At 44.3% G+C, this 26,596-nt stretch overlaps 1 protein-coding gene across 1 annotated transcript in view; it reads right to left on the bottom strand.

The window, feature by feature from the left end:
- LOC126188774 (hemicentin-2-like) overlaps nt 1-26,596 on the bottom strand; it is an 862,561-nt gene that overhangs the window by 133,979 nt on the left and 701,986 nt on the right. Inside the window, exon 10 of the mRNA XM_049930385.1 lies at nt 11,376-11,678. Coding sequence (XP_049786342.1) covers nt 11,376-11,678 — 303 coding nt within the window. The remainder of the gene's footprint in view (nt 1-11,375; nt 11,679-26,596) is intronic.

Raw genomic sequence — 26,596 nt, 5'->3', positions numbered from 1 at the left:
ATTTTTCCAAAAGGGTCCGAATATTTGAAGAGATGATAAAGCAAGAGTAGACTTCAAAAATCGAAGAATAGTATTCAAAGTTTACAAAAATTTAGATACGTTTTGTTGACGGAGAACAAACGAAGGCTATGGTGAAAGTACGTAGAATGAAAATAAAAACAGTCAACAAAAAAGCGATGGCATGCGATAAAGAAGAGACAGCCAAAGTCAGAATTTACGAAGGTGTCAAGCTACTTGACCAAGGTGGCAAATTTAGTTATTTCTGAAGCAAGATCTATATGGATCGGATCAAAGCAAAAATCAGAAGAAGAACTGCTCAAATAAAAATTACCTTCAACGAGAGTAAGAACAAGACAAGAGCTGCCTTCAACAAGAAGAAGAAAGCACCAGCACTTAAAATAGGAAAGGGAATAAACTGAATTAATTCGCGTGTTGATGTTATAGCCGCATGCTCGAAATAAAGTGGGTACGTCTACTTACGAAGTGGTTCTTAAAGGCGTGGATGAGAAGCTTGTTGAAGCCAGCTTTCAGAAGAATGACACAACATATTGGCCATCTAATGAGACAGTGAGGACTCCTGAACGCAGTAATAGAGGGGTATGTTAATGGGACGTGACCGAATGCTAGAAACAACTAAAGTACACAGACCAAATTACGAAAGACCGAGGTAGTAAGACCTACATAGAAATAAAGGGAAAATCTAAAGGACGTAAGGAACGGAAACCTTCTGCCAAATGAACTGCCTCCAGTCACTCCTTGGGCTGGTTATTACAGGGAAAGAAAAATTATAGGAACCAGAAATGTAGGGCAAGACTTTAATAGTATGGTACAGAGAAACGAAACTACGGGAAAGGCAGAAAATATGGAACCATCTTTTCTTTAAAAAAAAAATTATACATCAGTCTGAGTGGAGTGCAAGCTGTTATGAGAGTCCCAGATAGATTAAAGACCTGTGTCAAGAGGGGATCGGTCCCAGACCTTTGCCATATGAGCTGTGCACATACACCTCACAGCCTCGTGTCACCAGTGCCTGGTGATACTCTGGAAAGTCAACAGTACGTCTCCATGTCAGCTATTTACTTTGCTAGTAGTACTGCTCCGAAGGGAGTCATGTCGGAGGACGGCGTGTCACAGGTTTTGTTTACAGCATAAATATTTCGCTCCGCATCCTACTGCTCGCTGGCTGATTAAAACAGTGTGGTGGACTGGGGCTGAAACCTTTGCGTTTCCCTTCTGTTGGCAGCATGTTACTGTGTAAACTACCCGTGCACTCAACGTGAACGAACTCACTGCTTTCATGTTTCAGTGCTTCCCTCCTCAAATGAAACATCCGGGAACGACCACTGTCCGGTGTAGTTAATAGGGTCGTTCAGGAGGAATGGTCAATAAGTAGCGGTATTAAACAAACTATCATTTAAACCAAAAGCTTCATATGGAAATGTGTCCTTTTTCGAATGGTTTAAGAAACAAAAACATTTATTTTTTTGTATTACTCAATGCGTTGTTACGTAGGAGGTGCGACAATAAAGTAATGAGAGTGATGTGAAAAAAAATGTTGCTTACCGTTTTAGTCAATTTTCGTGTTGTCTCCTTCAAAGTAGTTCCCTTCTAATTGCACACATTTTTACCAGCGCCTCTGCCATTGATGGTAACATTTCTGGAACTCATCTTCTATAACATCTTCCAAGACCCTCGTCACAGCTTCTTTGACATCTTCTGTTGTTTGAAAGTGGTGTCCCTTGACCGCCGTTTTGACTCTTAGAAATAGAAAAAAGTCGAACGGAGCGATATCTGCTGAATAAGGTGGCTGTGGTAGTACTGAATTTTGTTTTGAGGTTACGGACAGAGCAGTATCGGACGGCGCGTTATCGTGATGCAGAATCGAATTATCAGCAATGGTGGCATGGACACGAAGAACTCTTTTACGAAGTCGTCCTAAAATGTCTTTGTAGTAATATTGGCTCACTGTTTGTCCAGGAGGCACCCACTCTTTATGAACAATTCCCTTGGAATCGAAGAAGCAAACAAGCCTGCATTTCACTTTTGACTTTGACATGCGAGCTGCCTCCAGTAAACATTTTATGCCAACAAAAAACTTGAGCTCTTGACATAACCTTCTCTCCAAAAGCCTTCTGAATCTTACCATCAGTTGTCATCACGTTTTCACACAATTTAAGGCTAAAAGAAATGGCATACCGTTGGCGCAATATTATGTGGTTCCTTTTCCGTGACGAGAGACACAAACACGTGTTAACTTATTACAGCACAACTCCCGACTGCGCAGTTGCATCGATGTGCCGCTTGGACTAGATGCAGCTTATAGACCAAGGCCAAAGATATTGTGCCTACGCAAGCCTGCAGGGTTTCCACATCTTGCAAAGAAAATCAGTCTCATTTCTTTATTGTCGCACCTCGTACAACAGTTAGCGAAGATTAGAACGTGTTTCTTACAAATTATCAATTAATACGTGCAGAAAATCGGCATTTGTTAGTAACAGAGTTACTTTTTGAACATTGTGTTGGTATTCCCGCAAAGATTGTTGAGCTAAGCGTTCAGATGAGATATGAGAATTTGAAAGACTAGCTGTTTCATGCAGTGTGCTGACAATTCTGATAAATATCCATGGTCAGGCATTCTAAATGTCCGAAAGGGCCGACGGTATTCTTCTACAGCAAAGGGAGCACTAACATCGCAGACGCCGTAAACATACACAGCATCAGCACACTCTTCGTTAGTGCAGGTGTGTGACATTTCAGCCACCTCAAGAACGCAATCAGTCGTTCGCATTACTACACTTACAACACACCATGGACAACTGCGCGTTTAATGTGCTATTTTAATGAGAAGAGACATTCCGAGCAAATAGGCTGAACGTAACGAGGTAGGTTGGACAGAATAAAACGTCAAAGAGATTGTGTAGGTCAGAGACATACGTGCACGGAACTAGCTCAAAGCCAAACGTACATTAAATGTTTTCTAGCTCGGAAAGCATTCGGAATAGGGAATATGTCCATATGAGTTTGTTTGCTTCAAATGAGCATTCCTATTATATCGTAGGACAACCTGTATTTTTAACACTGTAGACGGTATTGCCCTGCATCTCTTACGGATCTCCACTAAGAACTACGTAAGCTTAGCTATGCTGCTGATTTCGTTTCAGGTCAAAGCGTTTTGGGTGAAAGGTTGCTAACACTGCCAACTAGACTAACGATTACATATATCTCCCTAACGTAACATCCACCGCAACCTTTAGACATTTTTCGTCATCATTGGAACAGGGAAAGTATCAGGGAAATAGATACGAACTCTCGAAACTCGTTAAGTCTTACACAAATGTTACAGTGGTACAAGCAGGGAAACATTTCATTTCGAAATCCTAACAATAATTCGACCAGTTTTCTTATCCCATCGAAGTGGCTGGTTGCTGTATTTCTTCAAAATAATCAACTTTCTGAATGTAATCTGTGATGTGACTTGAATCCACATTCATCATAATGATAAATATTCTACGTTACGCGCATTGTCAGAATGGAGACCTATATGAGCTAGCTATAGGGCTGAGCGGTGATCGTCCTTACCACAATAACTTTTCTGCATTTACATTTTATTTGTGCAAATCGTTGCATCACAGGACCGTCGATGGGTGGATGAACGCACCGTATTTACGTAGATGGCAATGCTGTCGCGCTGCATACGACGTGGTTTCATAATTCATATTTATCAATAGCACAGATCACAAATGAAACAAAATTTCAATATTTCTTAATTATTTATCGTGCACTGAAGACATAATATAACTTTTATCTGGTACAAACTGTCGGCATAAGGAGTGACGCAGACAATTTCACAGCTTTCGCACACAGGATGCCATATAATTGTGATTTATTTAGTTTCAAAGTAAGAAAAAATATCCTTCACATACATATGTTGATCGCAATAATGTGGCACATTTGCGTATTTGTTATGGAGACTTGGAAACGTCCTGTGGAAAGCAGCGAAGACGTCTTCGACGGTAAAGTAAAAGGATTTGTCTCTAAAACGAGAATTACATTGCAAATCAGTCAGTTACATTTACACATGCACAGGGGTGCTTTCATCTGACGGTCTTGAAAACAGCTTGAAAACGTATGTAAGGTTGGCAGTATCCTGAAAGTATTTTAAAAAGTATTCTTTTAATTTTTGCAGAGTGACAATGAATTCCTGAAAACCCATGTTTCCTTTAACGGAAGTGAGCTTAAGGGATCACAACTGTGATTGTCAGAGTTTGATCTTTCCACAGTCCGATTTTCTTTTTAAATGCATCTCCATCAAAGCAGGAATAATTATGCTTCTCACCTTGTAATGTCTTTCTGAGATTAGCGAGCAGTCAAGTCCACTTAAAATGCGAGGTTTGAAATACATTCCAAATGTTCCAGATTTCATACTAGCACTTCTTTTTTCTTCATTAATTCAACAATAGATGGTTTGAAATCGAAAAATCGTTCGAAGCATGCCTCCTTTACAGTAGTATAGAAAGTATCCATACTCTTCTTTCATTTCCACAGTAAACTGTTGCACCTGACAGTCAAATAATGAGTGATACTTAAGAAATTTTACTGTTCGTACCACCAATTTGTTTATGCGTTTGATACCTGCAGTTTAGCACAAAATGCTTCCTTGTGTACCGAGCAGTTTATACCATCTGTTGATCGTTACAATGTTTTGCTATTTTTATTATTAACTAAAACCTTAAATGACTTCTGCACGGTACTGTAATGCCGTCTCATACCAAATTTGCTGTATCTATTGACTGCACAAAAGACTTAGAGAATTCTGACCCGTCTCTCCTATCATTCCGGTTAATTTTAAGGCTTTGTGACGATAGATCGCTAGACTGCAACTTTTCGTGCAGACAGCCACTGCAGCTATGTACATCCTTCATACCACAAACAGCGAAAGGTAAACAGCAATGACACCACGTTTCTGCCAGCCAGGCTCAGTACATCAACCACCACATAGGCTTTATTGTATAGAGAAACACAGCGGCTACCAAAATTCACCGGGATGTTTACGTGAGACTGTCATGTGAAATGTACAATGCCAGCCTCAGCATCCATGGTGCGCATGTCGTCGTTAGTGGTACTACATTCGCGGGCACTACTTCACTTATGCAAACCACCGTCCGCCGGGCACGAAACAGGTATGCGTCCACCGGGCGTGTTGTTAAGAAACTGCAAGTGAATAATGTTCATCCGGAGAATGATGCTGCCAATCTCCCGCCAGTTGTGATCCTGGGAGCACCCATGTCACAGAGCAGGGTGGCGAAAAGCCTAGGGGCCACCCTAGAGTGAAGAACTGCACGCTTGGCGTCTCACATTCGTGACGTCAGTGGCAGAGCCATAGGTCATCTTCGACCTCTATGCCTACTGCTTAGTCACGGTGTCACGCTGAGCCTAATACTGGATAGACCAGTGCTGGAGTGCGCAGCCGTGGTGTAGGGAAAGGCAACAGATACATTCACCGCAACTCTGCAAGTCCAGAAACGAGTCCTGAAGATCGCTCTCTGTTTTTCGTCCGTTGCTCGAAGACACCAGCATTCGTCTCCAACAGGACAGATTCCGGATCACCGCAAGGTCCTTCTACGAGAAGGCGGGTTAATCCCGCAACACGTTTGTCTGCCAAATCAGCAATCTACCGCACCATAGGAAGACGAGACGATAGCCTGACCCGCTTGAAATTAATTTTTATTCTCGCAGCAGACATTAAATATCATCAACCCATCAGCCCAGACCGATTCATATAGGTAAGTTTCGTTTCTTTCTTCCCCACAGTAACAACATACTAATGCTAGCACTGCATAACAGCAAGGACAGCTCACCGATGCAGTGTCGGCTTGCGAGTCAGTTCCGTTCGCTGAGCCAACTGGACCCAATACAGGATCCAGCTACTGCTCAAATCAAAAACCTAGGCTTTGCCATATCCTAACAATCCAGAGTTCCAAACAGCTACTGCAACCATGGAGATTCACCGCAGCAGACCTGTTATGAGCAGTCACAGCTGGATCCTTCACGTTCCACCAACCTTGGGCAGTTGGACACTGTGCTCCTGAAACTGATTTCTTCAGGTGAACGTTGTGATTATGTGTGTGTATGTATGTGTGTGTGTGTGTGTGTGTGTGTGTGTGTGTGTGTCACACGTGCTTGTGTGCGTTCGCAGTATAGGGGTGTTAGCAACCAGAATGCGTCAAGTAATTGTTGTCTCAGGCTTAAGTTCTACCGGACTCGTCAATCATATAAACTGGCAACATAATCAAGCGTTTGACAGTCCTCCCATTCTTAATTACTGGTGGTTCGTGAGGAAATACGAGTAGTTATAATCCATCGGGCGGGACTTAGGATATTTTCATCTTGGATATCCTCAGACTCTCTAGGAATCGCGTTTCTAGAGACATTTACTTGAGGGTGTTTATCATTCGTTATGTTCCGAAACCTTTTTTACTATTTATAGTAACTGGGGATCTCTTACTGCAAGCTTGTGCTTGCACGTAGGTCACTACAAAAACAGGGATTTTGAGCTCCGTCCCGTTAAAAATGGCGACGACGTTGAAGGACCCTAGTGTTATGAACATTCCCGGTGTAGTTATTTAATATAAGTTTTCAAAGCTTTCTTGCCCTTTCACTGCAAAATTTCTTAGTATACGAAGCACGCTTTCTTGTTCCAGTACGGCAAAGCGGAAACAAGACATCCAGCAATTATGGAAATAACAAGAGATTCTTCTGAAAACTTTTGTCTATTCAAACAGACCCCAGGTGAAGACGACGCTGTCTACGCCTACCCGGGATTTGACTGAGGAGACGGAGACACGCCCAGCCTTCATCACAAGTTTGGAGCAACACTTCGTGGCCTCCACATTTCAAGGTGACTCGACAACAAGCTTTTCTCACTTCTTACGCATATCAGACTCCCCGAATATTTAACTCATATTATACCCTGTCAGATGTTCAGTTGAGAGTCCAACTGTGCCCCTATTATTTTTTGCAGATAATTTTTTTGTGCTCATTTGCACCGTAAACATACCGTGACGTCATCCGTGACACTCAGGACTCCCTGCCAGCCCTTCTAACATGTAAATTTCTTGATACCAATCTACTCAATACACATACCGTGACGTCGTTCGAGATGCTACAAAATTTCCTGCTAACCAAACCCGAGGTCCAAAGTACTTCAGCTGCCATTGAGCCACTGTCTTCCCTGAGGACACAACAAATTTATTCGTTCCCACTACACGGTATTCTGTCAATTTTTGCTTCAAACATTTCGCCTCCTAGATTATGGATTTCCATTTCCAGCACAAATTAATGTTCCCCTTTCCATGCAGTAGTCTCCACAAGCTGTGGGTCTGTCGATCACAGGACATCAAATTCTAGCGAGCGACCAACTTTTGTCATACTTCTATGCACCATTTGGTAGGTGATGCAATCTTCTTATGTTTATCAGTCGTATTTCTTTTTGGAGAGGATACGTATCTCATGCTTTTGCACTGTTTTCAGGAAAGTCAAATCTAGCATTCGAGAAAGACAGGGCAGGTAGCGTGAGGTGTTGTCAGAGTGAAAGTTCACGGGTGAGTCCCCAGTAGGCTGGTCCTACTGTTCATTTACGACACGCCTCCGTCCTAGTGGCCCAGCAGTGGTAAGTTGAAATATTTTATCACTGGGAAGCCAGCACTCTGTCGTGTTCAGATAGCGCATTCCGTAGATGAAAATCTGCTTCCCAAAAGAAACGTGGGATGCTGCAAAATAAGAGACTAGCTCGAGCGCACTTTTTTACTTCATTAGAGGTTAGCTGCTGGGTGACAAAATACGCCACTGGTAAAAATGCTTGTCACGTTAGGAGGACATATCGCAGGGAGAAGTTATTTTAGAAAAGAGGGGTGAATCATATAGTTATTAGAGTTTCTACGCGGCGGTTTTTCTTGGTGGGATTTTTGCGGAAGATGCCGTTACGTCATTGTTAGACTGAGTCTTCTTAAACCACGAATGGTTGTCATGTCTTATTTGGCGGGAAGGAAGATCAGGCTGTACGATGGAGTGACAGCGTGATATGAAGATCGGAATAGTTCAACTCGGGTCATGGCCCTAAACGGCACCTCATAATCGATCGCTGCAGGATGTAGTCTGGGAGTCCAGGGTTCGTGCTGATGGTAGCACTACCATCGCCCTGTACTTCAGGGAGGCTGTTGCGATGACAACTCTCTCCACATCTCTTGATGAGCATTATTAGGAGTACTAGCATCTTAAGACAATCGTTGGTAGGAATTTAGTAATGTCATTGCAGTTATCTGTCCCACGTCCACCAGTAAATTGGTAGCTGCATGTGTTTCTCAGTCTGACAGGTAGACATTGACTGTATTTGTTCAACCAGAAACTCACATGTCATTCTAAAATGTCGTTTGTGTCTATACGGGCACGTCCCAAAACATTGGAAATCACTATTAGAACAAGCAGTTTCCTTACTGTAAAGTATACACTGCAGTTTTGTAATGTTAATTCAAGAGTGTGAGTCAACCTGATGATTTTCGTGTTTGAGTTTTAACTGAATAAATTAATGAGTTCATCTAAAGTTTTTTCTGTTCACACCTTCGATTTATCCCTCATTTTTTAATATTTTGCAACTGTCCGCTTTAGGATCCTCCATTAGGGTTTTCTTAGTTAACCCGTTTGCACATAATAGTTCAATTTGGGTCTGAAAGGTGTGTCTGCCTGGTAATAAACTATTTCACACAGACATGGTGCGTATTGCAAATTGTCTTTGTCACAAAGCCATGATCGTGTGCATGATATTGAACTCTAATAGGTGACATGGCCACCAAATGCTCTTGATCTGAACCACATGGAACACATCAAGGGCTCTATGAGCGCCGGAGTAGTGTCAACAAACCACCGAACCATAATTTACAGGAATTGTTTGACGAGTGCACTGAATACAAATGGGAAATATATCGCCAGTCTACCACAAACCATACGGAATACCTAGATGCTGGCAGCCAATTTCGGAGGGATTTATGGATGAACAGATGCAAGATAGAATAATTGAAGAAAGTAATTGTCCCGCCAGGCAGGAATAGTCATTGTGCAAAGAAAACAATGGATGGAACATGAAAACGTAGATTTCGTTGTGATAACAGACACCTAAATGCAAGAATCGTAATGGACCCAGCATTTGCCAAATATTGCAGAAACCTTGGATCACTGAGCGCTATGCAAATATTTTTCAATAATGGATTTGAAGAGTAGTTGTCACTGGATGGATGTTGCACCATATGATCGAAACAAAACAGCATTTTCGGCACCCTGTGTCGACTACCGATTCCGAAGAATACCACTCAGATTAAAAAATACGCCTTCACCGTTTCAGAGATTGCTTGATGGAGTACTCAGAGTGTCAAAACCATGGCAACGCTTAGTGTATGTGGTGCTACAATCCATCCGAAAACCTAGCAAGAACTTCTCAAAACCACGCCACGCAGAATCTCAGATTTTGCGATTCGCTGGTGGGTTAGACCGCTATTAACGAGGCCGCCAAAATATTTTGAGATATCAATGTAGACATCTATATTTTCTATGGTTTCTACGCTCGTTCGAAGAGTGGCAATGTACCGCTTCTCGCCCTCCCTGAAATAAGGGTAAAGGAACGGACAAATAGGTTTTGACGGAGTTGTTGTTGTTGTGGTCTTCAGTCCTCAGACTGGTTTGATGCAGTTCTCCATGCTACTATATCCTGTGCAAGCTTCTTCATCTCCCAGTACCTACTGCAACCTACATGCTTCTGTATCTGTTTAGTGTATTCATCTCTTGGTCTCCCTCTACGATTTTTACCCCCCACGCTGCCCTCCAGTAGCAAATTCGTGATCCCTTGATGCCTTACAACATGTCCTACGAATCGATCCCTTCTTCTAGTCAAGTTGTGCCACAGACTTCTCTTCTCCCCAATCCTGTTCAATTCCACCTCATTAGTTATATGATCTACCCATCTAATCTTCAGCATTCTTCTGTAGCACCACATTTCGAAAGCTTCTATTCTCTTCTTGTCCAAACTAGTTATCGTCCATGTTTCACTTCCATACATGGCTACACTCGATACAAATACTTTAAGAAACGACTTCCAGACACTTAAATCTATACTCGATGTTAACAAATTTCTCTTCTTCAGAAACGCTTTCCTTGCCATTGCCAGTCTACATTTTATATCCTCTCTACTTCTACCATCATCCGTTATTTTGCTCCCCAAATAGCAAAACTCCTTTACTACTCTTAAGTGTCTCATTTCCTAATCTAATTCCTTCAGTATCATCCGACTTAATTCGACTACATTCAATTATCCTCGTTTTGCTTTTTTTGATGTTCATCTTATATCCTCCTTTCAAGACACTGTCCATTCCGTTCAGCTGCTCTTCTAAGTCCTTTGCCGACTCTGACAGAATTACAATGTCATCGGCGAACCTCAAAGTTTTTATTTCTTCTCCATTGATTTTAATACCTACTACGAATTTTTCTTTTGTTTCCTTTACTGCTTGCTCAATATACAGATTGAATAAGATCAGGGATAGACTACAACCCTGTCACACTCCATTCTCAACCACTGCTTCCCTTTCATGCCCCTCGACTGTTATCATTGCCATATGGTTTCTGTACAGTTTGTAAATAGCCTTTCGCTCCATGTATTTTACCGCTGCCAGCTTCAGAATTTGAAAGAGAGTATTCCAGTCAACATTGTCAAAAGCTTTCTCTAAGTCTACAAATACTAGAAACGTAGGTTTGCCTTTCCTTAATCTAGCTTCTAAGATAATACCGCATTTGATGCACTGATGCCGGCCATTGTGGCCGAGCGGCTCTAGGCGCTCCAGTCTTTAACCACGCTGCTGCTACGGTCGTAGGTTTGAATCTTGCCAGGGGCATGGATGTGTGTGATGTCCTTAGGTTTAAGTAGTTCTAAGTCTAGGGGACTGATGACCTCCGATGATGAGTCCCATAGTGCTCGCCCGCAGCTCGTGGTCGCGCGGTAGCGTTCTCGCTTCCCACGCCCGGGTTCCCGGGTTCGATTCCCGGCGGGGTCAGGGATTTTCTCTGCCTCGTGTTGTGTGATGTCCTTAGGTTAGTTAGGTTTAAGTAGTTCTAAGTTCTAGGGGACTGATGACCATAGATGTTAAGTCCCATAGTGCTCAGAGCCATTTGAACCATTTGAACCATAGTGCTCAGAGCCATTTGAACCATTTGATGCACTGAAAATGAACAGGTTTTACCCGACCGCATTCCTCCGAGTTATTCAGGCAAGTGTATGGCTTGAAGAACTATGGCACGAAGGCGGTAACTGAGAGTGGTGTGGAGGGTCCACTCACCGGCGGGCAGCACCTGGAAGACGCAGGGCTCGGCCTGGCGGCCTACGGCGTTGCGCGCCCAGCACGCGAGCGTGCCGTAGTCGCGGTCGGAGGCTGGCGCGTAGCTGAGTTCCCCCGCGGCGGGCCCGCTGGCGTTGCCGAGGCGCGCGGGCGGCACGCCGAAGCTCTCGCCGCTGTTGTTGAACTGCCACTCGAAGGAGACGTCGTCGGCCGGGTCGGCCGCCACGCGGCAGCGCACGCGCACCGCCTCGCCCAGGGACGCGCCCACCAGCAGAGGCTCCTCGTGCGCGCACACCGGCGCGACTGCCAACACAAACACAAAGTGAGCCACCATCTCTCCGACGTAAAGAAGGGAACAGTCTTAAGAATTATACACCAATCGCACTACTGTGTCACTTTTGCAAACTGCTAGAGAGAATTATTTTAAACCGTCTGTCAAATGTTACGAGGGCAGTTCAATAAGTAATGCAACACATTTTTTTTGTCGGCCAATTTTGGTTGAAAAAACCGGAAATTTCTTGTGGAATATTTTCAAACATTCGCGCTTCGTCTCGTATAGTTTCACTGACTTCCGACAGGTGGCAGCGCTGTACGGAGCTGTTAAAATGGCGTCTGTAACGGATGTGCGTTGCAAACAACGGGCAGTGATCGAGTTTCTTTTGGCGGAAAACCAGGGCATCTCAGATATTCATAGGTGCTTGCAGAATGTCTACGGTGATCTGGCAGTGGACAAAAGTACGGTGAGTCGTTGGGCAAAGCGTGTGTCAACATCGCCGCAAGGTCAAGCAAGACTGTCTGATCTCCCGCGTGCGGGCCGGCCGTGCACAGCTGTGACTTCTGCAATGGCGGAGCGTGCGAACACACTCGTTCGAGATGATCGACGGATCACCATCAAACAACTCAGTGCTCAACTTGACATCTCTGTTGGTAGTGCTGTCACAATTGTTCACCGGTTAGGATATTCAAAGGTTTGTTCCCGCTGGGTCCCTCGTTGTCTAACCGAACACCATAAAGAGCAAAGGAGAACCATCTGTGCGGAATTGCTTGCTCGTCATGTGGCTGAGGGTGACAATTTCTTGTCAAAGATTGTTACAGGCGATGAAACATGGGTTCATCACTTCGAACCTGAAACAAAACGGCAATCAATGGAGTGGCGCCACACCCACTCCCCTACCAAGAAAAAGTTTAAAGCCATACCCTCAGCCGGTAAAGTCATGGTTACAGTCTTCTGGGACGCTGAAGGGGTTATTCTGTTCGATGTCCTTCCCCATGGTCAAACGATCAACTCTCAAATGTATTGTGCTACTCTTCAGAAATTGAAGAAACGACTTCAGCGTGTTGGTAGGCACAAAAATCTGAACGAACTTCTCCTTCTTCATGACAACGCAAGACCTCACACAAGTCTTCGCACCCGAGAGGAGCTCACAAAACTTCAGTGGACTGTTCTTCCTCATGCACCCTACAGCCCCGATCTCGCACCGTCGGATTTCCATATGTTTGGCCCAATGAAGGACGCAATCCGTGGGAGGCACTACGCGGATGATGAAGAAGTTATTGAAGCAGTACGACGTTGGCTCCGACATCGACCAGTGGAATGGTACCGTGCAGGCATACAGGCCCTCATTTCAAGGTGGCGTAAGGCCGTAGTATTGAATGGAGATTACGTTGAAAAATAGAGTTGTGTAGCTAAAAGATTGGGGAATAACCTGGTGTATTTCAATGCTGAATAAAACAACCCTGTTAAAAAAAAATGTATTGCATTACTTATTGAACTGCCCTCGTATTTGAGCCGTGGCGGCTCGGGTTTGAGCTATCGAACGTACCGCGTATAATATTATCGCTGTATCGCGGAGGAAAGAGAGAAGTGGCGCCCCCTCGTGGGGGAAGTCGGTGAACCACCTGTGACAGTCGAGTAGTTGGATTTTGGAGGGCGAGCAGAAACGGTGAGATAGGCAGTAGTGCGCGGAGCGTGAAGCCGTGTCTGCCGACGCAGTGTGTGGTGGCAAGAGGAAAGTTTATACTAGATTTACCGTTTGCTTCTAGTGACTACATTCTCGTCTCTATGGCTCTGTGACTGATGTGATGCCATTGCAAGCTCAGTTGGTTTGGATATAAGCAGCATTTTGTTCTCAGTGTCCATCGTTCTGGCGATTACTGACAAGGGAACCTCCCCATCGTACCCCCCTCAGATTTAGGTGTAAGTTGGCACAGTGGATAGCCCTTGAAAAAGTGAACACATATCAATCGAGAAAATAGGAAGAAGTTGTGTGGAACAGTGAAAAAAATTAGTAAAATATACAAACTGTGTAGTCCATGCACAAGACAGGCAACATCAAGGAGGATGCGAGCTCAGTAACGCCGTGGTCCCGTGGTTAGCGTGAGTAGCTGCAGAACGAGAGGTCCTTCGTTCAAGTCTTCCCTCGACTGAAAGTTTTACTTTCTTTATTTTCCCAAAGTTATGATCTGTCCGTTCGTTCACTGACGTCTCTGTTCACTGCAGTAAGTTTAGTGTCTGTGTTTTGCGACCGCATCGCAAAACCGTGCGATTAGTAGATGAAAGGACGTGCCTCTCCAATGGGAACCGAAAACATTTCATCGCAAGATCATAGGTCAACCGATTTCTCCACGGGAAAACACGTCTGATATATTCTATACGACACTGGTGACGGCATGTGCGTCACATGACAGGAATATGTTGTCGACCCACCTAACTTGTACACTTGGCGAATGGGTAAAAAGATTCTTCTACCTTGCCCGATTTAGGTTTTCTTGTGGATGTGATAATCACTCCCAAAAAGTGAGGAAAACGTAAGAGTTTGTCACATAAACTGAAAATAAAAAATTAAACTTTTCACTCGAGGGAAGACTTGAACCTAGGACCTCTCGTTCCGTAGCCACTTTCGCTGACCACGGGACCACGGCGCTCTTAGGCTCCCAGTGTCCTTGATGTTGCCTAACTTCGCATGGACTACTCAGTTTGTATACTTTACTAATTTTTTTAATAGTTCCACACAACTTCATCCTGTTTTCTCGATTGATCTGTGTTCAGTTTTTCAAGGCCTATCCACTGTGCCAACTTATAACTAAATCTGAGGGGGGTGCGATGGGGAGGTTCCCTTTTGAGTGTGCTTGCCGTTGTGGTGTATTTATTGAGCAGTGTGCTTTGGACGCTTGACCTTACTGTTAGGAGTGCACTGCGTAAGGCCGCGTTTATCCTGTGAGGACTTGTGTTCTGCATTTAAAAACTTAGTTGCTGTCAGTCACTGAATTGCTCAAATGCATTCATACTTCTCTGCTTAAGTGTTATTGTTTTACGCCCACCTCAATGGGAAAATGATAAAGGGCCTTACTATTACTGACCTTATTGTGTGCCATTGACTTGGTTGTGTTTTTCAGCCACGTAATTTGTGCGTTTATTGTAACGAACCGATGTCTGCTTCTGATCAATGTTTCCCTGTGACATTGAGTGCTTATCTTGTAACGAACACTGTTTTAGATATTTTAATCACTGTGTTGCAGGACATATCCTATTTGTGCCTCTCAAGTGGAGAGCGGAGACGGTTTATTGGCCATGATGATGTGTTGGTAGATCCATTTCACGAGTCCTAGGCCAGTCACCCGGAGATTTAGAAGTTGTTTGTTGTGTTACGTTAATACTCCTTACTTTAAACGTAGTGCGCTCATGCAGGGAAGTTTATGTGGTTTTGCGCAGATTGCGCGGTATGTTTATATGACTCAGAATTCACTGTCTTAAGTGGTGTCCTGTGAGGTACTGGAAGTAGTGGATAGACACCTGTTTTGGACCCATTGTCTATGCAAATAATTTATGTCCTTATTACGTTGGTGAGTTGTTTGCCCTTTGTGTCACAGGTGGTGCTAATTTCATTAATTTCGCCACCGGTCTTCGCAGAGGCTGCGGGAGGAACCGACCCACTGTGGCAAGCAGTTACGTAGTCGCGCCCGCCCACCGTAGCGGGCGTTGTTTACTAGCCCGACGCCTTCCTGTACTTGGAGGCGGGAGCGTGTTGACTGGTTTCTTACGGCTTGCAGTCTGGGAAACCGTGCCTTTGGTGTACACGTGGAAGACTTTTGTTTTGCTTCCAGTACCTCGGAGTGGCTCTATGTGAGTAATGAGAACGACTTATGTTGTAGGTGGCTCAGGTCGAAAGTGTTTCATTTGCTAAACAGAAGACGTATATGCATTTCTTTCCCATAATTCTGTAAACATGTTTAGGTGGTTGTGTTTTTTTTTAAGTCAATTGAATTGTTGTTCAGAGGTTACTATGTATGGTCATTAACTTATGCAGACATTTAATAGCAAGGATGTGTATTGAATTCTGTTTTCAGGTTGTGTTGATTATGTGGGGAAATTGCTTTGAACAGACATTTAATTAATTATTAAACAACTGAATGCTATTTGTGAGTTGAAGTTTATTGTGTTCCTAAACATATTATTTTTAGTAGTTCATTTACGCAGTTAGGCGATTTACAAGGCCTGTTGTGTTGTTTCCTTTGAAAAGTATTATCAATGTTATTAATAAAGAAGTGTGTTGTAAAAAAATAAACAGTGAATGAAGTGCCTCAAATCCCTTTGGTCCACACCTTCCGTCATTCACCCTTGGGTGGTATTAACAAACCGTGAAAGCCCATTTCATTATTGATACCTTGCATATACCTCAGCGACCTCGATTCCGCATGGAAGATGGTTTGAAGCCCGTAGGGTGACAGGAGTGGTATTCGTCAACGTGACAGCAGCGTACGACACCGCCAATTACCAGTTACTTTTGGACAAAGTGTACAATCTAACCAAAGATTTCAGCCTCACCAGGCTCATCGTCAATCTTCTGCAGAACCGAAGGTTCTTCGTTGAACTCTAAGGACAGAATAGCTGATGGAGCTAACAGAAAAATGGGAAGTGTGTAGGCTCCAGTTCGGTTCAATATACACTATGTGAACAAATGTATCCGGACACACGGCTGAAAATTACTTACAAGTTCGTGGCGCTCTCCATCGGTAATGCTGGAATTCAATATGTTATTGGCCCATACTTAGCATTGATGACAACTTCCAATCTGGCAAGCAAACGTTCAATCAGGTGCTGGAAGGTTTCTCGGGAAATGGCAGCCCATGCTTCACGGAGTGGTGCACTGAGGAGAGGTATCGACGTCGGTCGGTGAGACCTGGCACAAAGTAGGTGTTCCAAAACGTCCCAACGGTATTGTCTAGGATTCAGGTCAGGACTTCGTGCGGGCCAGTCCCTGACAGGGATGTTGCTGTCGTGTAACCACTCCGCCATGGGCCGTGCATTATGTACAGGTGCTCCATTGTGTTGAAAGATGCAGTCGCCATCCGTGAATCGATCTTCAACAGTGGGAAGCAAGGAAGTGCTTAAAACGTCAATTTAGGCCCGTGTTGTGACATGCTACGCAAAACAACAAGTGGTTCAAGTCCCCACAACCCTTTTCAATTGTCGGCGGTCTCTGTCAGTCAACAGACGAGGTCGGCTTGTACCATTTTGTGCTGCACGGTTCCTTTCACTTTTACACTGCACTATCACATCGGAAACAGTAACCTATGGATGTTTACGAGTGTGGAAATCTCGCGTACAGACGTATGACAGAAGCGACACCCAATCACCTGCATTTCCGAAGTCTGTGAGTTCCGCGGAGCCCTCCAATCTGCTCTCTCACCATGTTTAATGACTACTGTGGTTTCTGATATGGAGCATCTGGCAGAACAATGGATCTAATATGAAGAACGTATACTTTTGGGGGTGTCCGGATACCTTTGATCACATAGTGTATACAGAACTATTACAAATGATTGAAGCGATTTCATAAATTCACTGTAGCTCCATTCATTGGCATATTGTCACGACACACTACAGATACGTAGAAAAACTCATAAAGTTTTGTTCGGCTGAAGCCGCACTTCAGGTTTCTGCCGTCAGAGCGCTCGAGAGCGCAGTGAGACAAAATGGCGACAGGAGCCGAGAAAGCATATGTTGTGCTTGAAATGCACTCACATCAGTCAGTCATAACAGTGCAACGACACTTCAGGACAAAGTTCAACAAAGATCCACCAACTGCTAACTCCATTCGGCGATGGAAGCGCAGTTTAAAGCTTCTGGATGCCTCTGTAAGGGGAAATCAACGGGTCGGCCTGCAGTGAGCGAAGAAACGGTTGAACGCGAGCGGGCAAGTTTCACGCGTAGTCCGCGGAAAATTGGCTCATGCCACACCTGGAGACCGACAGCGCCGACTTCATCTTTCAACAGGATGGTGCTCCACCGCGCTTCCATCATGATGTTCGGCATTTCTTAAACAGGAGATTGGAAAACCGATGGATCGGTCGTGGTGGAGATCATGATCAGCAATTCATGTCATGGCCTCCACGCTCTCCCGACTTAACCCCATGCGATTTCTTTCCATGGGGTTATGTGAAAGATTCATTGTTTAAACCTCCTCTACCAAGAAACGTGCCAGAACTGCGAGCTCGCATCAACGATGCTTTCGAACTCATTGATGGGGACATGCTGCGCCGAGTGTGGGAGGAACTTGATTATCGGCTTGATGTCTGCCGAATCACTAAAGGGGCACATATCGAACATTTGAGAATGCCTAAAATAACTTTTTGAGTTTTTGTATGTGTGTGCAGAGCATTGTGAAAATATCTCAAACAATAAAGTTATTGTAGAGCTGTAAAATCGCTTCAATCATTTGTAATAACCCTGTATATTAACGACCAAGCCATAGTCCCCCACTGCAGGAGTTTCTTATATGCTGGTGATCTCTCTCTAGCTACCCAAAGAACAAACTTCGATCCAATAGAGATCACCCTAAAGAGTGCCCTTAATGATCTGTGAAAATACTACAGAGTAAATCAGCTTAAACAAAAACCATCAAAATCACAAGTGTGAATCTGCCATCTGAGAGACAGGGAAGCCACCCACAAGTTAAAGGTAGAATGGTCAGAGATTAAATCGGAACTCTGTGACAATCCAAACTACCTAGGAATATCACTTGACGGATCTCTGACGTTCAAAAAACACTACACGAATTTCAAATCAAATGCCTCCTCCAGGAAATACCTGCTGAGAAAACTGGCCAGATCTCAATGCGGCAGTCAAGCTGAAACCATCCGAACTGCAATGGCATTATACTACTCCACTGCAGCGTATGCCTGTCCTGTTTGGTATAAGTCAACGTATGCCAGATGGGTGGATTGCCCTAAACGAACATGCCGAAATATAACACGCTGCTTGAAGTCAACTCCAGTCGAATGCTCCTACCACCTTGCAGAAACTGCACCATCTCCTGTTCGAAGAGTGACAGCAGCAAACAGGGAAAGAACGAAACTGGAGCAGGAAAAAAAAAGCATTCCATGCACGGGCAACAACAGTACCCACAACGATTAAGATCAACGAAAGATTTCCTCAGAACATCGGAGAAACTAACAACCACTGATGAAGAAGCCAGGCTGCAACTGTGGAGGGCTGAGACATCTCACCCTCCTGGATGAAAAATATTTCCAGTATCTCCCTAGTCAATCTGGAAGTCCTTGAATAGGCATAGGTTAAACTGCCGAAATTGGATACATTGAAGGAAATAAAACCCAATGTGTCTATTGGAAAGAACAGGTTGTTCGACGTATGCGTCGGTGTCGACTGCGTCCAGCCACTTGCACAGAGGATGACCTTCACCAGGCAACGGAAAATGCGTTGTAAGTGGCAAAAGTTTGGTCAAAGATTATATAACCTATCTCAACAATTGTATAACATTTGTTTTATATATGTTTCTGACGCGAGAATAATAATAATAAACTCTCCGAGATCTCCTCAAATACAGTGTGATCAACAAATGGATGAAACAAACAGTTTGATTATTGTGAAAGCCGTAAGAATCTTATACAAAGGCTTCGAAGTAGTAGTTACAAAACTTGCCAACAAATAGTTCTAAAATCACAATGCATAGAGAATGTAAATAATACTCCAAAGGAGACAGCGATAAATTTCACTACATGTGAAAGGAACTTAGCATGCTCATGTCGTTAGACTAACGACATGAGCCAAAGTCAAGTGCTCACTGCCAGAAGAGAGACACATGGCGTAATACACTGGTGGAGCACTATTCCACGTCACCCACCTAAGTGCCATGGCCTGTCTACCTGATCGGAGACCATCGAGTTAGCATAACAAGATACTCTTCGGCACGTGGCGTACCTAATTTTTGTGGCGGCCACTCAATGACTAACCTGCACTGTCACGTATGAGTATTGTCGGACGCCGGAGACTTGGATGGTGAGTCAGTGAGTCGTCGAATCATCGTCCACAGCGCCCACTGTAATGCTGTGTGGCCACCACTGCTCAGCACTCTTTCTAATGGGACCACCAGCCTGCGGGTCCATCAGCTACACAGATGAGCCACGTATAGGATAGCAGCCCATCCACCTACCAATACACTGGGCGACCACCACAGCCAGACCTCACTAACCCAGATGCCTTTGTCGGCTTAGTCCAGGACTATCCACCAACCAGCATTGTCTATGGCTAAAACCGCCCGAGGCATATCACCCTTCAGCTGAACCAGCACCACCTGTAGGCAGGGAAGGCACAGTGTGCCATATCGCCTCAGTGCTATAGTGAGCCAGACGTAGTGACTGCCAGCTGCATCTCCCCTACACATCATGGACTGAGGTCTGCATGTTCGATGATCACCATACAATGCCCACCCTTTTATTATTATAAACTATTGGGAAGTAAATAATCGTTTCTACTGTCGTCTAGGGGCTTGTGACTCACCCTGCCACACAAACACCTGTCAAAGACACCCACACACTACAAAAGGATATGGTTGAAATGAAGTACCCAGTTGAACAACGTATGTTTCTCGTTCTAGCATGTCATGGGTTAGAACACACTACTGCAGCAGCAAGTCTAAAACGTTACAATGTTCCAAAGAACCCGAGCAAAAACCATTCGCAAGCTAATCTCCAAATTCTAAACTTTAAGCAGTGTGACTAGTCCTGTACGGTATATTGGCCTCATGTTATTCCTGAAAATGGCGCAATTAATTCCGGGCTTCACCAGCGGTAGAATTGCGACAGAGAAAGGTCTTAAGCGTTCGAGCAGGTGCACAGTATTGAGAAACAGTATACATATGTTTCTATTCAAAATCGGAAGTCACCATATCATATTCGCAATCGCAGTGACTACGGAAACCAGAATCTCACAAGCATTAATAATGAAGAATTCGTTGTTGTCTACGTAAGGGGCACTGGTGACTGGAATCGTTAGTGTATGAAGCAGGAGGTTTTGGGGTTCCGGATATCCCTATTTGTGAGAAACGAAACCACTGCATTCTCCCAATGTAATAGTTGGGGGTGCGGTATGCAGCTTAGGCAATGTCAGCCATTTCTTCATGCAGGAATAGATGAGCAGTAACCATTACGTTCCATTACACTGAAATCATCGACACACAGCAAGAACTGATGGGTGGACCAACTGAAAAGCTGTACGTGTAAGATGGCGGCTTCTCATATTGCTCCAAACAGGTGGTCCGCATTCTCGAGGAGAACATTGGGAATAGCGTCATTCCATTGCAATATCCCAAGTTTCGTAGCGTTGGTGTAGACTGGTCTCCATATTCACCCAGACTCCTTGTGAACACTTTTTTTATGGAGAACATTGAAAGACTTTGCTACAGGAACTATTTTAGCATGCTGGACGAACTTGAACCATCGATCTGTGTGGCAAGTAAATCCATTTCCACTGAGACACTACAAGATGGGATGGGAAATTTAGCTACCAGTTTGCGCCACTTCTTTTCTGCGAGCGGTGGACATTTTGTAACATTGTGATGTGAATACGACGACTTTCGTAGAGTATGAGAGAGAGAGAGAGAGAGAGAGATACGAACCATACAGCGACTCCGATCCAGGAATATATTCATCGGGGGAACGCAGGTTCGCATCAGGAACAGAACATGAAAATGGAGCAAAAATAAAATGAAACCTCTATAATCTGGACAGCCTCCCAAGAGAAAATCCAGCCTCTGATAGTGATTTCATACTACACTTCATGGTGAACTATTAACACAATGAAGGTGAAAGTATTGCGCTGTCAGACAGAGGTGCAAAAGTCAGACCTCCTCTCCTCCCAGATAAAGCAGATGGTGAGCTTAAAGTTCCTGATCACCCTCTGAATTGTCGTCTATTGAATGAACCATTCACATTGTATATACGAGAGTCAGTCAGAAAGTAAAGCCTGCTAGAATGAAATTTTCACTCTACAGCGGAGTGTGCGCTGATATGAAACTTCCTGGCAGATTAAAACTGTGTGTCGGACCGAGACTCGAACTCGGGATCGAGTTCGAGTCTCGGTCCGGCACACAGTTTTAATCTGATAGGAAGTTTCATAAAGCCTTTTATTTGTTTTTCTATTTGTCCTTCTTTATGATTCTAATGTAGTCATCCTGATTTTGGCGCACATCCGTAACTTTATTCTACAGAATGCATCAGTAACAGTGTTCCACATAAAGAAACGTCAATATTGTATTCCTTTTTTTTTTTCTAGTCATCCGTCTTCTGACTGGTTTGAAGCGGATCGTCACGAATTCCTCTCCTGTGCCATCTCAGAGTAGCATTTGCAACCTAAGCCCTCAATTATATGCTGGATGTATTGCAATCTCCATCTTACTCTACAGATTTTACCCTCTGTAAGTCATTTCCTGATGTCTTCAGACGTCGTATCATGCTGTCCCTTCTCCTGGTCAGTGATTTTCACATACTCCTTTCCTTTCCCGTTCGGCGCAGAATCTCCTCATTCCTTATCTTAGCAGTCCATCTAGTTTTCAACATTCGTCTATAGCACCACTTCTCAAACGCTTCGATTCTCTTTTGCTCCGGTTTTCGCACAGGCCGGCCGAAGTGGCCGTGCGGTTCTAGGCGCTGCAGTCTGGAACCGCGAGACCGCTACGGTCGCACGTTCGAATCCTGCCTCGGGCATGGATGTGCGTGATGTCCTTAGGTTAGTTAGATTTAACTAGTTCTAAGTTCTAGGGGACTAATGACCTCAGAAGTTGAGTCCCATAGTGCTCAGAGCCATTTTTCGCACAGTCATTGTTTCACTACCATACAATGCTGTGCTCCGAAAGTTCTTTTCCAAGTTACGGCCTACGTTTGACACCAGTAGACTTCTATTGGACAGGAATATCCTTTTTGCCAGTGTTAGTCTGCTTTTGATGTCCTCCTTCCGCCTTCCATCATTGATTGTTTTGTTGCCTAGGTAGATTACCCTAACTTCATCCACTTCGTGACTATGAAGTTTCTCGATGTTCCCATTTCTGCTACTTCTCATTACTTTCGTTTTTCTTCGATTTACTCTCAGTCTATATTGTGTACTCATTAGACTGTTTATTTAATTCAAAAGATAATGTAATTCTCCCCCCTTTCACTCAGTATATCAATGTCTTCAGTGAATCATATCACTAATATCCTTTTATCTTGAATTTCAATTCCACTCATGAACCTTTCTTTGATTTACATAACTGCTTCTTCGATGTACAGTTTGAACGGTAGGGGCGAAATATTATATCCCTGTCTTACACCCTTCTTAATCCGAGCGCTTCACGCTTGGTAGTCCACTGTTATTATTCCCTCTTGGCGCTTGTACATATTGTATATTACCCGTCTCTCGCTATAGCATACCCATATTTTTCTCATAATTTCTTTGACATTATCGAATACTTTTTTCGGGTCGACAAATCCTATGTATAGCTCACTGTATAGGTTTACAAAATTAATGCATGTACACCACAGCGTTCTATGATTGAAGGGAGTGTGGAAACGCCGCGGTAGGCGTCACAATCGTTAGGAGACGGGTTCGTCGCTATGGAGAAGCCGAGGGACAAAGAGGATTGGCTGACGCAAAGCGGAGCTGCCGGCCGGAGACTGCTGTGACTTAAGACAACATACAAATGGAGTTGTTCTGGTTGATTGTTAGAACAGGAACTCTGTCCAATACGTGAAGACACTCATGAAGTTTAAGGCACGTCTACAGCGAGTAAGGCGATCAATTAAAACTGTAGATGTTCTTTTACACCACGACAATGCAAGACCTCACATGATTCACTTCGACACTAGTTATATTGCAAAAATATTGGCTGGGAATACTTGCCTCACCCGCCTTAGTGCCTGATCGTACAGTCTTCGAAGGTCTCTAGATACAAACAAACAAACACCGTCAAAACAAGCCTTCAAGTCCTTTCAAGGACGAGTAGTACTGACCAGCCTCCGTGTGATCCTCAGCCCTTAATCGTCACCAGATGCAGATACAGAGCGGCATGTGGTCAGCAAACCACTCTCCCACCCGTTGTCAGTTTTCGTGACCGATATCACTACTTCTCACGCCACTACTTTTCCGTCAAGTTGCTCCTCTGTTGGCCACACACAGGCTGAGTCCACCCCACCTGCCAACAGCTCTCGGCAAGCCCGAGCTGTGACCCCTCCAAATGTTAGCCAAGCACGATAGTGCGTAACTTCGTTGATCTGACGGGAACCGGTGTTACCACAGCAACAAGGCCGTCGAAAATGCAGACACCTCTAAAAATTCCGCTTGTCAGTGGGCTAGGAAGCAGATCCATGATTTTTACCATACACGTATTTATGGTCTTGTTTCAAAGAAGAAACACACTGTGGAGAAAGGTAGTGATTACGCTGATAAATGATAAATACATCGCGAATATTGTTTGGAAATTTGGAAATTTGTGGTAAGTTCCTATGGGACCAAACTGCTGAGGTCACGGTCCCTAGGCTTACACACTACTTAATCTAACTTAAACTAACTTACGCTAAGGACAACACACACACACACATGCCCAGGGAGGACTCGAACCTCCGACGAGGGGAGCCGCGCGAACCGTGGTAAGGCGCCCTAGACCGTGCAGCTACCCCGTCGTGAATGTTGTAGCCGTCATTATACGTATAAGTTTGAACTCATAAGTGATTCTGGAATGCTGATGCTCAGTTCAGTACCGGTTTCAGATGTCTTTGCAGGGGCACCACGTGCAGGAATCAGGAGCTGTATTTATGGATCTAACAGCAGTTTATGATACGGTTAATCATAGAATACTTCTTATAAAGCTGTACAGTGCCACTAGAGACTACCAGCTAACCTTTTTCATAAGGGATATCCTTGAAAATAGAAGATTTTTTGTTGATTTCCAGGGCAAGAGAAGGAGATGGAGATCACTGAAAACAGATTTCCCCAGGGAAGTGTGCTTGTTCCAGCTTTGTTTAACATCTACATAAATGATCAACCACCACCTGAAGAAACACAGAGCTTCATCTATGCAGATTATTGTGCAATCACCGCCCATGCCCGCTGCTTTGAAACTGTTGAAGATAATTTGTCCGAAGCACTGAGAGAACTGTCAGCTTACTACAGGGAAAACCAGTTGAGACCAAATCCTAGAAAAACACAGACTTGCGGCTTCCATCGTAAAAATCGGCAGGCAGCTAGAGGCCTCAAAATCACCTGCGAAGAAACATCCCAAATACATAGGGGTCACCCTTGACTGTGCATGAATATATAAAATGCACTGCCTAAATACCAAGCAAAAAGTGGCAGCCAGGAAAAAATCATCAGAAAGCTAACAGACACAACGTAGGGAGCACACGCCAACACTGTGAGAACCTCTTCCCTTGCACTGTGTTACTCTGCCGGAGAATACGTAAGCGCAGTGTGGTTCAGCTCTTGTCATGCCAAAACAGTAGATGTTACTGTTAATGATACTTGTCGTACCATCACCGGCTGCCTGAAGCCTACTCCTCTGGAAAAACTGTACAGCCTCTAGGGAATTGCACCCCCGGACATCCCCCGGGAGGTAGCTGCAAAAAGTGAGAAGAAAAAAATCAGAAACTGCTGAAGCTCACCCGCTAATGGGTATCAATCAGTGAACCCACGACTAGAGTCCAGAAAGACCTTCCGCAGCAATGCCGAATCTAACTATGGCGTGCAAGGCTTACCAGTACTGTGGGATGGATTACACCAAGCGAAAGACTACCACCTGGCTACACAGAGAATTGGAGTACATGGAGATCCCTCAACAGACAACGCTCGGGTGTCACGAAGTGTAAGAGCGACCTGACTAAATAGGGTTTCCTTGAGGAGCAACGCCGACGATCTTCCAGCTGCTCCAGTGTACCCAACGTCCAGCAACATGCACAACAGAAGACCTGCTACATGCAAACGCCAAATGCAATAGAGGTCACTAACTTCTTCGCGGCAAAAGTGTAAATTATTGTATTGTAAATATACAGGGTGAGTCACCTAACGTTACCGCTGGATATATTTCGTAAACCACATCAAATACTGACGCACCGATTCCAGAGACCGAACGTGAGGAGAGGGGCTAGTGTAATTGTTTAATACAAACCAAACAAAAATGCACGGAAGTAAGTTTTTTAACACAAACCTACGTTTTTTAAATGGAATCCCGTTGGTTTTGTTAGCACATCTGAACATATAAACAAATACGTAATCAGTGCCGTTTGTTGCATTGTAAAATCTTAATTACATCTGTAGATATTGTAACCTAAAGTTGACGCTTTAGTACCACTCCTCCGCTGCTCGATCGTGTGTATCGGAGACCACCGAATTACGGAGGGATCCAAAGGGAACGGTGATGGACCTTAGGTACAGAAGAGACTGGAACAGCACATTACGTCCACATGCTAACACCTTTTTATTGGTCCTTTTCACTGACGCACATGTACATTACCATGAGGGGTGAGGTACACGTACACACGTGGTTTCCGTTTTCAATTACGGAGTGGAATAGAGTGTGTCCCGACATGTCAGGCCAATAGATGTTCAATGTGGTGACCATCATTTGCTGCACACAATTGCAATCTCTGGCGTAATGAATGTCGTACCGCGGGCTGCCACAATACGTTGTTTCATATCCTCTGGGGTTGTAGGCTCATCACGGTACACAGTCTCCTTTAACGTACCCCACAGAAAGAAGTCCAGAGGTGTAAGATCAGGAGAACGGGCTGGCCAATTTATGCGTGCTCCACGTCCTATGAAACGCCCGTCGAACATCCTGTCAAGGGTCAGCCTAGTTTTAATTGCGGAATGTGCAGGTGCACCATCATGCTGATACCACATACGTGGACGCGTTTCCTGTGGGACATTTTCGAGCAACGTTGACAGATCATTC

Source organism: Schistocerca cancellata, chromosome 5 (assembly GCF_023864275.1).
Source record: "Schistocerca cancellata isolate TAMUIC-IGC-003103 chromosome 5, iqSchCanc2.1, whole genome shotgun sequence".
Classification (NCBI taxonomy): Eukaryota; Metazoa; Arthropoda; class Insecta; order Orthoptera; family Acrididae; genus Schistocerca; species Schistocerca cancellata.
Note: the sequence above shows the minus strand (reverse complement) of the source record. Positions and strands in the feature narration are given on the sequence as shown.